Source organism: Gopherus evgoodei, chromosome 3 (assembly GCF_007399415.2).
Source record: "Gopherus evgoodei ecotype Sinaloan lineage chromosome 3, rGopEvg1_v1.p, whole genome shotgun sequence".
Taxonomy (NCBI): domain Eukaryota; kingdom Metazoa; phylum Chordata; order Testudines; family Testudinidae; genus Gopherus; species Gopherus evgoodei.
Genome location: NC_044324.1, coordinates 90,302,890 through 90,316,830, shown reverse-complemented (window position 1 = coordinate 90,316,830; position 13,941 = coordinate 90,302,890). Strand labels below are relative to the sequence as shown.

At 40.2% G+C, this 13,941-nt stretch overlaps 1 protein-coding gene across 3 annotated transcripts in view; it reads right to left on the bottom strand.

The window, feature by feature from the left end:
- Positions 1 to 12,411: 12,411 nt before the first annotated feature.
- Positions 12,412 to 13,941, bottom strand: part of LIN28B (lin-28 homolog B) — a 143,644-nt gene continuing 142,114 nt past the window's right edge. For all 3 annotated transcript variants that reach the window (XM_030554227.1, XM_030554228.1, XM_030554229.1), the window contains one exon: positions 12,412 to 12,781. In XM_030554227.1, the coding sequence (XP_030410087.1) occupies positions 12,412 to 12,781 (370 nt within the window). The remainder of the gene's footprint in view (positions 12,782 to 13,941) is intronic.

The following is a 13,941-nucleotide window of genomic DNA, read 5'->3' as shown; positions in this document are numbered from 1 at the left end:
TACATGCATATAAATGATCATATTCAGCAAATCATAACCTTCCAACAACACATGACTCAGCTTATAAAAAAATGCATCATCATTATGCCATAATCATAACCTAATAATATTACTGTGAAAAATATGGGCTGTAGTGTCACACATACACTACCTTTTTCTGCTAGATTAGAGAACTGCCCACTGTCAGAAATGTTTTGCAGGTATAGATACTTGTATAGCATTATATGTCACCTTTTAACCTTCTCTTGGTAGAATAGAATAGATTGAGGTTCTTGAGTTTCTCACTGTAAAGCAAGTTCTCCAGACCTAAAATAATTCTTGTAGCTCTTTTCTGAACCCTTTCCAATTTGGCAACTTCCTTTTTTGAAGTGTGGGCACTAGAACCGGACACAGTACGCCAGTGTTAATTATCATTTTTTTGAGTTCATAGGTCTACCACCAGAGGGCCCTGTAAAGTAGCATGCTGGGGAAGTGTGGGAGCTACAAGAGCAACACTCTTGTGCTGCATGGTTTGGAAAAGAGAACCTGGGAATAGACTGTGGGAGTGGCTGACTGGGGACAATGGAACTGGACGCCATGGCCAGGAAGACAGAGACAAGGATATGGTAAGTGAAAGGGGTTGTGGGTGGGGGCTGACTGAAGCCAGTTGTCTGGGGGCACATCATGGCACTCAGATTGGATAAGGAGCTGCAGGAGTGGGAGGTAGATGGGGACTAGGAAGGTGAGGTGGGGGATGTGACACAAAGCACAGAGATTGGACAAGCAGCTGGGTTGCTGGGGGAGAAATGGGACTGACTGGGCACAGAGACTGGAACAAGATAGCCAGGGAGATGTGCAGGGGAAATTGAGGTTGGATAAGGGGCCTGAGGAAAGGGGGAACTGGAACTGGCTGGGCAAGGAGACTGGGATTGGGATGAGAAGCCTGATGGATTGGGACAAGGAGCCAGAGGCGGGGAAGAGACGAGAGTCAGACTGGGACAGGGCAGGGGACAGGACAGAAGGGATCAAGCTTCAGGGGAACAGGAATAAGAGTCTGTGCCCACTAAAGCACACTCCCCTATAGAGCCTGGAACTTCAAGTCCTGACCAGTAGTAAGAGCTGCCTGGAGAGCCCCAGACCTTCCACCTGCCCTGGGCAGTGCACCCCAGGGGCTGGGGACATGGACTGGGGGCTGCTCTTGGGAAGTCCAGCCCCCTGCCCAGGGCAGCAGGAAGGTCCAGGACTACCCACAGTAGTCTGGGCTCCCTGCACTACTCTTACCACAGTCTGGCTCTAGCTTCCAGCCTGGCTGGGGAGAGGCTTTGGGGGAAAGAAGCGGAGCAGGAGGCGGGGCCTCAGGGAAGAGGAGGGGCTGGGGGCAGGGCCACAGAGGGAGAGGGGCTCCTACATGTGTTCTGCTTTTGCCTTTTGAAAAGGTGGTCACCCTACCTAGAACAAAACCCGAAATTCCAAAACCTCACCATTTCTCTGCTGTCATCAGATACTGTGAAACCCACTGACAAAATTGTACCTCATCCGCCTCTAGTGCAGCTCCACATAAAGGGGAAAAGCATTCTATGCTATCAGTTTATTCTGGTATCTCAAGTGACAGAGATCTGTGCAGTGGATCTACAGATGCCAATCCTGCTGCTGAACCAGGTGGGTGTCAGTGTGATGCCACATAATGGAATTTCTGATTTGTAAAATGCCCAGAGAAAAAGTCTAGGAAATCTCTCTCATGCATGCACATACAACTAAGGTTAAAAGAACATTATTGAAGGTTGTAAAATCAAGCACTCAGACGTTAGGAAATGCAAGAAATTATGTTGCCTGTGCAACCTCAGTTAGGTCCCCTTGTGTGTACGCATTATGCTAATCTTCAATTACATGATCACGTACTACATTTTCCACAGTACCCCGCCTCGTTCGGTGCACAGGACCAACTGGTGCTCTGGACATGAATCAGGATTATGTAGCATAAAAGGTTGTTGTCTATAGGTCCTTCGCTTCATTCGTTGTGTAAATTCGAAATCGTGTAGTGAATGCAGCAGGGGATTTCAGGAAGAGAAAGGCGGGTCTTATGATTAAGACAGATGAATGCTGGCCTAGAGTACTGGATTCGATCCCTGCCTCTGCCACAGAATTCCTATGTGATGCTGGGCAAGTCACTTAAACCACACTTTTCACAGGTGGTCACTAATTGTGTGTTCCTCCTTTTCTGAATGCCCAGCTTGAGATACTGTGGGGGCCTGATTTGCAGACGTGTTGAGCACTCTTATCTGCAACTGAAGTAAGTGGAGCTGTACTTGAATATAGAACGTGCTATATATTGCTAAGCATTCTAAGGGATAAGGAGTGCAAGCCACACCCATGGAATGGGGGACGATATCCTGGAAAGCAGTGATTCTCAAAAAACTTTGGGGCTCAGCGTGGACAAACAACTCCACATGAGCTCCAAGTGTGATGCTGTTGCAGAAAGGTCTAAAGGACCTTTGATATATAAACAGGGGAGTAGCGAGTAGGAGTTGGGAGGTGATTTCACCTCTGTATACAGCACTGATGAGACTGATACTGGAATACTGCATGCAGACAGTTCTGGTGGCCACATTTTAAAATGGATGTTGAAATACTGGAGTTTGAGGAAAGGAGCCACAAAAATGATTGGCGGGCTGGAGAAAATTCCTTACAGTGAGAGACCTGAAGAGCTCAATCTGTTTTTGTTTATCAAAAAGTAGATTGAGAGGGGACTTGATTATAGTGTGTGAGTACTTCCCAGGGAGAAAATACCAGGTACTACTGTGTTCTTTAATCTAGTCGACAAAGGCTTAGCAATAACTGACATGTGGATGCTGAAGCCAGACTGATTCAAATTAGAAATAAGGCACACATTTATAACAGTGAAGGTGATTTGACCAGTGGAATAAACTACTAAAGGAAGTGGTGGATTCTTTATCTCTTCTTGTCTTCAGATCAACTCTGGATGCCTTTCTGGCAGTTATGCTTTAGTCAAACACGTTATTGGGATCAACTGAGGGTGCTCAGACAAGATGGCCCCTTCTGGCCTTTAAGTCTATGAACGTATTCTAAAAATACAAATGAGAGGGTCTCAAACTGGGCATGTAAAATTAGTAGAGATTTTGTAGCTTAATCTCTTTGTCTCAGCTCTCACCTGTAAAATGGGGAAAATTCCCTTCCTCCCTGCAGGATTTTGTGAAGGTAAATGAATGTTTATGAAGAACTCAGATACTATAGTGAGAAGCAACCTAGAAAAACCCAGGAGGAAACTGATAATTCTGTCTTCAAAGCAGGGTTTCACTAGTGTGAGGAAACGAAACAAACTATTGAATAGCAGCTCATTAAATGAGCACACGCCAGCCTGTGCACTGACTGAGGTGGGGGTCTTGTAGAAACAACAGTATGAGCTGATGTAGTTAAGACTGTATCATAACACATACATGCAGAGTGGGGATTGGGCTGAATAGCATCCCACTCTCACCTCACTAGGGAGCCTGGGCATTCTGGGCATGCAGGCAAGAGCGGCATCTCAGAATTCTGCCTTAGGGTTTGGTTACATGTTGAGATTTTAAAAATTCAGAAGTGTCCAGCTGAAATAAAAAGGACATAGGCTTGTAATTGTCCCTGGGATGTTTATCCCTGCCTTTTATTTTTATGGTCTTCTCCCTTTATCTGAGATCATATATAAATAAAAATAACCTCTGAATGACATAAAATTGACATAATAAATCCTTGCCACTCTCCCTTCAGTTTGCTACTTAAAAGTGTTATTAGGATGAATGAAAGGCAAAGAAGCTGAAGAGCATTAGGGAATGGGACCTAATATGTGTGAAATGAGTTGCCTTTTCGGTGTCTTTTTATGATTACGTTGGGTGGCGGTTACAAAACCTTAACCATAAGGATTGGTGGTAAAATTATTTACAGCATTGATGACTTTCATGTTATTTAGTGTTTTCCTTAAAGTTCCAGTTCCTGGAGTCTTGTGACTCTTTGAGACATTCAACTTTTATTTTTAAAATGAAAAAGTTTCTAACCCTCAAAGTTACAGTGAAAAGCTTGAAAATGTGAAGCTTAAAGACACAAAAACCCAAAGGCAAATGAAAAGAATGCAAAACTTATTATGAATTTAAAATCCCCTGAGGCTTTTTTAAGGCCTGACTCATTATATTTGAACACTTCAGGGTAGGCAGTACAACTGATAATTTAAGTTGTCCCAGCCTCAGTTATCTGTGTACCAGTTTTTTTGCCCTAATTGGACAGTTCCATCCCTCCACAATAGTGCATGTGTTCATGGGGGAGGGAAGGGGGGCAATCCTCAATATCTCAGTGTAGTAACTCGACACGGAGGCTTGTCCAAGCAAGGACAGTGGGTCTCTTATCTAGCATCAGCTCAAGTCATCAAGTCACAGCTAAGCTCTGCTACTGCTAATTGCCTTCAGTTTTTCTAGCTGCCAAGGAATGCTCCTGAAATGTAGTTTTGCTTTCACCTCATCTACTTTTGCAGGCATCACTTCTGTGACTCATCTTAGGTTGATCAGTGATAAATAAAGTATTAGCTCATATTGCTATCTATTGACTAATCAAGCTCGTTGAATACCAGGCGTTTTGATATTCTTATTGGTCCTGAATCAATAGCATCAATCTTCATTTTCATCGAGTTGTAGGAAACCCCAAGAATGTGTCCATTCTGAAAAAGTTGTTTTCGTTTCATGGGGTTCCATTCCGATAATCATTAAGAGCTACTATAGTGATTGGAATACAGATCTATTGCTACTCTTGTGGATGTTACCAATATTATAGAACACATACTATGTGATGTTATATTAAATCTATTTTAACATAGTATTAAAAACAAAATATGTGATTATTTTGATAGAGACCCTCTTCAACTGATTATTACTAGCTACAGTAGAGACACTACATATTCCTAAACTTTAACAAATGCTATCTTTGTAAACGTATGATAAGTATTACGGTTAAGAGGTCAAGGGGACTTGTCATGTTTGCCTTTAGATCTGAGATAAAATTTCCTGCAAGAAACCAGAAACTAGATCAAAATTACTCTTGATAGTTGAAAATGAACAGAATGTGTCAATGTAAAGCTATTTGAGAACAGTAATCCCTGATGGATGCTACTACAGGGGTTGGGTGGGAACTCTTGCTGTTGTGGAAACATCCAAATGCATAAAACCATTCTGCTTTCTATATGCTGTACTGAAAATTAAACCAATTGTAAAAGTGTCTAAATGTAAGGGGACACATTTGGAATTTAATATATAATAAGATGATATATATATATATATATATATATATATATATATATATATATATAATGCGGATGATACCAAACTGGGAGGGATTGCAACTGCTTTGGAGGACAGGGTCAAAATTCAAAATGATCTGGACAAGTTGGAGAAATGGTCTGAGGTAAACAGGATGAAGTTCAATAAAGATAAATGCAAAGTGCTCCACTTAGGAAGGAACAATCAGTTTCACACATACAGAATGGGAAGAGACTGTCTAGGAAGAAGTATGGCAGAAAGAGATCTAGGGGTCATAGTGGACCACAAGCTTAATATGAGTCAACAGTGTGATACTGTTGCAAAAAAAGCAAACGTGATTCTGGGATGCATAAACAGGTGTGTTGTAAACAAGACACGAGAAGTCATTCTTCCGCTTTACTCTGCGCTGGTTAGGCCTCAACTGGAGTATTGTGTCCAGTTCTGGGCACCGCATTTCAAGAAAGATGTGGAGAAATTGGAGAGGGTCCAGAGAAGAGCAACAAGAATGATTAAAGGTCTTGAGAACATGACCTATGAAGGAAGGCTGAAGGAATTGGGTTTGTTTAGTTTGGAAAAGAGAAGACTGAGAGGGGACCTGATATCAGTTTTCAGGTATCTAAAAGGGTGTCATCAGGAGGAGGGAGAAAACTTGTTCACCTTAGCCTCCAATGATAGAACAAGAAGCAATGGGCTTAAACTGCAGCAAGGGAGATTTAGGTTGGACATTAGGAAAAAGTTCCTAACTGTCAGGGTAGTTAAACACTGGAATAGATTGCCTAGGGAAGTTGTGGAATCTCCATCGCTGGAGATATTTAAGAGTAGGTTAGATAAATGTCTATCAGGGATGGTCTAGACAGTATTTGGTCCTGCCATGAGGGCAGGGGACTGGACTCGATGACCTCTCGAGGTCCCTTCCAGTCCTAGAGTCTATGAGTCTATGAGTCTATAAGATTTAAAAAATGCAAACTCCAGTCTATGTGCATATATATAGGGGGAAACTCAATTCAATGTGAAGTTTTCAGTTAGTGCTGGATGACTTATAAGTGATACTATTTAATTTTAAAAAATTATGCATTTCAAATTTTAAATCCCTATGAAACCAACGGGAGCAGAGATTCAGAAGTTATTGAATAGGTAATGAAGATGGCATGGGAATTAAATACCAAAACAGAGATTTTTCGTCCCTAAGTAGAAGAATAACTTAAATTTATGGTGCATATTGTGAACCAGTTTCAAAAGTGATGCTCTTTGACAGCTTCATTTTGACAGCGGGACACAGCTTTTGGGGTAATTTATGCAGCCTTGCTGATATGGCACAGAAGTACAATTATCCATTTACGGGACTTAGTTCTGAATAAGTAAAAATTTACATAACTAAAATGACCTTTTCTGATGATGATATGCTGAAAAGAACGAACAGTGCTTAAGTATGAATAGTTGGTATAGGGGCAGCATCCTTTATCCTTCAACCATTCGACTCAAAGAAAATCCACAAAGAAACTCCAAAGTCCACTGTAAATGTCAATGTTATATGTTTTATTTTTTAATCAAGGAATTTATTTAAACCTCACAATATCCATGATTGACAGAAATAAAAAGACATTAGGCAATGAAATGAGAATATAAAATACATGATATGTAGAAAGGCAATCAGTGCTTTAGTCCAGTAAGAAGACAGTAAACAGGTGAAATGACCTTCAAAACTTCAACTCACTGTCTTTAAAAAAAAATACAATTCAAGTGATTTTTATTTCACCTTGTAAACAACATACAAGTCAAAATGGACAATGAGGTAATCTATACTACAGAGGATAATTTAAAACCACTAGATAAGACACAGTATTAAAGACATATAGAAATCATTGTTCACTTTGGTGTCTAGTATGGTTATTGTTGTTATTACCATGAGCAACACATACTAGTTAAAACCAGTCTGGTGATGTTTGTCAACCAGTTGTTGCTTAAATAGTAATCCAAGAGGTAGTCAAGACCATCATCCTTTTAAAAGCTAGTTACTCTGACACTTGGTTTACTGACAGTGGTAGTAAATATCTGGGGACTTTCCAATATTCTCATAAAAATTCTACCAGAGTCATTAAAATGCAGCCCTGTTTAAGTATAAAACAGAAATGTGTGTTCATAGATCAACCTCACCAGTCAACAGTTATGACAGAGGTAACACTGCCAACATATCTTAAAGAGGCTATTGATAGTAACCAAAATAAGGTCTGATGCATTTAACAAGGCTTTGCTTGTCTCTAAAACAAATAATCAAATCTCATTAAGATACCTAGAAAATTAAAATTAGTGCATCTGCACATGTACATATCTTTCCCAATTACTTTTAAATCCAGCACAGGGGAATACACATATATATTTTTATGATAAACATTTTCTTACAGATAAATTAATTTAAATTAATTTTAAGACTTAATGAGATTTCTCATGCCCTTTTATAATTCTTCTTACAAAGAATGTTACAAGATCTATAAACACTTTTATGGGGCTCTATTCACAAAATTAAGTATATAACTAAGCAGTAACTCTGGGATAGCACTGGTGCAAAATAAAATTGAGCCAAAAAAGGGGAAGGCTTTAGGATTAAAACATACTGCATTTGGCAGTCCCCAAAAACTGATTAAAAGCAGAACATTTTGGAAGCTAGAGATGCCAAATTCGACAACTACAACAAAAATGCCTACTTGAGTCTCCCTTCCCAAAATAGGCTCTTTAAAAAAATTTTTTTTAAATGGTTTAATCTTTTCAGTATGCAAGTGTGCACTTTATTTTAGCTTTTAGTAGGGGAGAGACAGCTGAGTGCTTTGAGCATTGGCCTGCTAAATACAGGGTTATGAGTTCAATCCTTGAGGGGGCCACTTAGGAATTAGGAGCAAAATCAGTACTTGGTCCTGCCAGTGAAGGCAGGGGGTTGGACTCAATGACCTTTCAGGGTCCCTTCCAGCTCTATGAGATAGGTATATATCCCACAATGTCTTCTCAGAGGAGATCAAATCCAGTATCTTATTTTGGATGGGGGAGGAGATGCAGGAGAGAAATTCCTCTTATTTTAAATTTCATCTCCAGTAGTGTGGGGTAACTAGGAGTACAGCTCTTTCAGAAACTATTTTAATACAACTATGTGGACTGGTTCCATTGTGAGGTGTTCTGGCACATTTAGTCAGGGATATGGGAATCAAGGCTGCTCCTATAACGGACTCTTAAATGGAGAATACTCTTCACTTCATCATCAAAAGTGAAGGAACAGTGCAAGGACCCCAAAACATGAATCTGCCCCATAAATGTATAGGACTCCCAAGGACCCATAAAGCTCCTTCTCTTATTCATTTGAAGCAGTTTATTTAATCTGAATAACTGGGGATGAAAATCAGACATTCTGTTGCAATCCAGTGCTAATTAGTTACTTATCACAGCTCTGCAGTTAGCTTTAGTGCAGGGATCGGCAACCTTTGGCATGTGGCCTGCCAGGGTAAGCACCCTGGCAGGCCGGGCCAGTTTGTTTACCTGCCATATCTGCAGGTTCGGCTGATTGTGGCTCCCACTGGCCACGGTTTGCTGTCCCAGGCCAATGGGGGTGGCAGGAAGCGGCACGGGCTGAGGGATGTGCTGGCCACCGCTTTCTGCCGCCCCCATTGGCCTGGTGCAGTGAACTGCGGCCAATGGGAGCCGCAATTGGCCAAACCTGTGGACGCGGTAGGTAAACAAACTGGCCCGGTCTGCTAGGGTGCTTACCCTGGCAGGCCACATGCCAAAGGTTGTCGATCCCTGGGTTAGGGTCTGTGTTTTGTTGTTTGTGAACAGTGCCCACAATCCTTTTGATGAAAAAAAATATAAACTGTAAAGAAATGTTTGGAGACTTTTCACAATTTCAAATGGATGCTTCATTTTAAACAAATATTTGCTCTAAAGTATGCAGTGGTGAATTACCAATTTACATATATAGTACAGATAAAGAGGTATGTACCATAGGATCAACAGCCACCTTTAAGGCCAGAGCAGCACAAAGGTGTGTTTATGCAGTAAGTATGAGGTAGCCTTTTGCTGTAAACAGAATAATAATTTTATTGTTACCTATGTAAACGAAGTGGGCTTGATACTTTTTTTTTCAGAAGATCTGAGCACCAATAACTGCTATTGGAAATCAATGGGAGCTGCAGCTGCTCAGCATATCTGAAAGCAGACCCTGTGAATGTAAAGTCACAAATATTCACACAAGCAACCAGTACAAGAATACTGCTTTATCACTTATTTTCACAGGAAATCATAATACAAAAAGTTGATATCTGATTATAAGAAACATAGGTGTATGTCAAATCAGAGGTAGTTATTATTATCAGTATACAATACTTATATAGAGATATAAAGGTCTAAGTCTATTTGGTTTTGTTCTGAGTAAGCAGACCTGTAGACTATTCTGTAAAGAAAAAAAAACATTACATGGTATATTCCCTGAGCAAAGTTCTTTGTCCTGAGTATGCTATGTAATAGTGATAACATTCTAATATACAAAAATAAAACCTAAGCTTTCAATAATAAGATAGGTTTGGTATGTGCTCTTAGCAGTTCAGTCTGGTTTTGGTGCACAAAACTATGTCAAACTGCACCAGGAAGGTCTGTATGTCAGGATTACTTATTTCCTAATGATCTCAGCTCTGAACTTGTTATATGTAAACAGGGAATGACCAATTTTCAAATCCACAATGGCCTATTTCTATAAGGAACTTTGGTTTAAATTTTCAAAGTGACCTAAGTTTTGCATCTTTGCTCTTTAACCTGGTTATTACACCTGCTAGAAGGTTAAGCAATGCCACTTTGATTTGTCTACATAATTTAAATAAGTTTACAATCCTCACGTAAGGCAAGGAAGTACTTCTCTATAGATACATCACATTCAATATCGTCAAAGGTAAGCTTTGCATTACAGCATACTGAGAACCTCAGTACAAACCATTGAGATTCACACAAACACTGTCATGGAATTCAAGCAAAGTTCATCTGCGGGTCTCCCGCCCTTCGCAGAGGCAGCTGATCTGTATCTATTTACTGCAGCAGCAGCAGCAGCAGCAGCTACAGTAAAAGTTTCCTGTGGCAAGACAATTTGGGGCCTGATGCACTGCTGGTATAAGGCCACTGTAGCCAATGGCATTACAACAGATATGAATTTGGCCCACTATAGCCTTTTCATACATGCTATATTTCTTTTTTGATTATCTGAGCTTAAACCTACCTTCCTGTCTCAATTTTTGTAACAGCCTATGTTTATTGCCAGTGTTAAGCATTATACAGATTTCTCCAAAGAAATTACATCTGCAATGGGATGGTTAGAAGGACATTTTCTTAGGCCACGTCTACACTACAGCATAAAATCGAAATTATTGAAACCGGTTTTATAAAACTGGTTTTATAAAATCGATTTTATGCATCCACACTAGGGCACATTAATTCGGTGGTGTGCGTCCATGGTCCTAGGCTACCATCGATTTCCGGAGCGGTGCACTCTGGGTAGCTCAGTAAAAGAATGAGACCAATAACTTCGATTTCCGTCCACACTAACCCTAAATCGATATAGTAATATCGATTTTAAGGTTACTCCTCTCGTTGGGGAGGAGTACAGAAATCGATTTTAAGAGCCCTTAAAATCGATTTAAAGTGCCTTGTAGTGTGGATGGGTACAGTGTTAAATCGATTTAACGCTGTTTAAATCGATTTAACGCTATAGTGTGGACCAGGTCTTAGGTATAATTTGTTAATCTACCAATTGCAAATGGACCAGGTTATGGATGGCCAAAGCGCAGCCATGGGTTGGTTAAAGTGCAGCCCAGTGAGTTTTAGAATGGGGCTTGCAGACATGTTCATCCTCAGTGCAGAGGGGCAGTCCTAGCATGCACTGAGTCAAGGCTGGTCTGCAGTCTTCTCCATTTCATGGAAAGCAGATGGAGTCCTAGGGCTTCTGGCAAGTATCGCAATGTTTGCATGACCCTGCTCTAAGGCCTGTCTGCATCAGCTGTGTATATTCTTCACTCAATACTGTATTTTTACTATATGAATAGCAGGGGATGCTGATCAACTGTAAGTGCCCATACAGATTTATTCTCCACCAAGGATGTACCCCAATATGTCATTAACTTTGTGTTTCTTTTTCCTTTATCTTAAAAAACCCTAGGGAGTTCTCTCCATGACTTTCAGTAGTAAACAAGGGGGAAATCCCGTTGATCTATACACTGACTCAGGGGGACAAACTGGGACCAAGAGAAGCAGCTTTTGCCGCCCCAAGATTTTTCACAAAACTCAAAGGGGGCAAACAGAGTGGTAGCTTGATACCACTCAAACCAATCAGTTCAGAACAACTGACACATTTTCCCTCACACAACGGTCACCTAACTTAAAATTAAGCCATATTCATTTAACACAACATTTGAGATCTCAGCACAGAAACTACACATTCATTGTCTTTTCTGGAGTCTTAACTCCTGAAGAAAGATTGTGGCAACAGAGTCGTACTTAACCAAGGCATGCCCTTGACAGGTGTGGAGAACAAAACAACATTGCTACACTTTGGGCATCAAGAACAAAATATCTACCCAGAATAGAGGGTTAGGGGAATGTGTTCGTATTCTTAGTACCGTATCACTGGCAGCTTTGAGAGGTGAAGTATCCTTTGGTTCACACAAAAGTAACAGTCATGATTTTAACTGGTTTTTAAAGCATGTTTCAAGATTGCTGCCAGGAATGAGTATCCAAAAACATTCTGAACCATGACTATTGCTTCACAATGGATGATGTATCCTGGGAAATGGAGAATGTTCTGCTGGTGTGTGTATGTATACATATACAGAGATAGAGATAGCCATTATAGATATGTATACATACAGACAGAAAGACATGATAGAGACACATGCACTCGTGCACATCCACACACACAGGCAGTAAAACACAAGACACCCTGCTCAAATGTAATTTGCTTGGAGTGATTTGTCTATTAAAAAAAATAAATTCACAGTTCCTCAACAGTAGTTAAAATTTCAGATCAGCTACTGATAGTGAAATTACTTCCCCTGTTCTTGCATGAGGTAGACATTCCAAGAGGGTAAAGAAAACGAAAGGTTATGACAAAGCTCTAAGTTTTTTTCCTTTTTTGAACAGAAGGCCCCCTTCTACTTTGTTCTTCAGGAGATGCAGATAACTTACTGGCGGAAGCTTCTTGTGGTGACCTGCCTGAACGTTCTAAGATCTCTGACCTTCCCTCCTGAGAATAAGATGGAGATGAATGGACATAAGCCCCTCCCCCTTCTCTCAGGAAAGAAGAAGTGGAAGGCTGTGGTTCTGCTTCATATCTTCCCTGAGAACTAGTGGGCTGTTGTGAAACAGTTTTATGAGGGCAGTTAGCCACCATGTGCATGATGCTCTGACAGTAATGGCACTTCTTTGGCTGTGGAGGTAAACTACATTCCTTAGCATGATGATCAAGGCCACCACAGTTGTAGCATCTGCAAATGAAAAAGAGAGTCTGTTATAAAATATGTCAATAAAAATATTCTTCAAAACATTAAGAAAGAAAGAGGAAGAACCAAATCTTATGTGTAAACAATTTTTAATTTCATGTGAAGACATATAGCACATTTGTAAAACAGTGGGAGTTTCCACTCAATATATTTTATAGTATTTATGTTCTGGTTCTAACGATTTAAGGTGAGATTTTTTCAGAAGTTTCTGAGTGATTTAGCAGCACAAAGTGAAAGTGAATGAACTTGTGCCCCTCAATCACTTAGGTACTATGAAAATCTCATCCTCATTTAGGCCAGATTCTGCCACTTTCATTCATATTGATGAGTATCTTCCTCCACAAGCACTTTGGTATCACTCACACAGAATCTGGCTCTTAATTAGAGTCTGATTCAAAGCCCATTGAAGTCAGTGGGAGTCTATCTACTGACTGAGTCCTAAGGCCAGATTTTCAAAGGTATTTGGGTGCCTAAAGATCCATTTAATAGCTTTAAAAATATGGCCTGGGTACACAAAAGGTGAAGTTCTAAGGGCTCTTTTGTATGAGACCCAACAGTCACCAACACTGTGTGCAAATATATTAGAAAAATATATGAAGGGAATAATAATGATTTTATGTACCCCTCAGGGGCAACAAAATTTAAAATCCAGAATCAAAAATAAGCTTTATAGTTTATTAAACTGTAAAAATGGGTGTTTGGATTCTGCCAAAATGTACCAGTTGTATTTCCCGTTAATAAATAATCTCAGAAAATGTGCTTGGGCTGATAACATTAGAATGGTCCACTAGAGGGCACCAAATATTCAAACATGTGCCCACAATTAAGTCTGTAGCTCAGGTAATGTAGATTAAATATCTTTACTTCAATATTTGTAGCAATAAACTGTTTGAGTGCCAGTGTGTTTAACTTGGCTAATGGCTGAAGGTGTTGGGAAAAAAAACTAGGCTATGACAGCCTACAAGTTCATCCTCACTCATTAGACCTGTTTGTGCCATATTAGCTACTAGGTGGAGAAGAGTCCTCTGTTAAAAGTTGAATAATATGGTGGAATTTGATAAAAAAGAAGTTCATGCTTTTTGATAAACAGTCCCACAGTTTACCCAACCCTTCCAAAGAAATACACTACCATAAAAACTGTATGG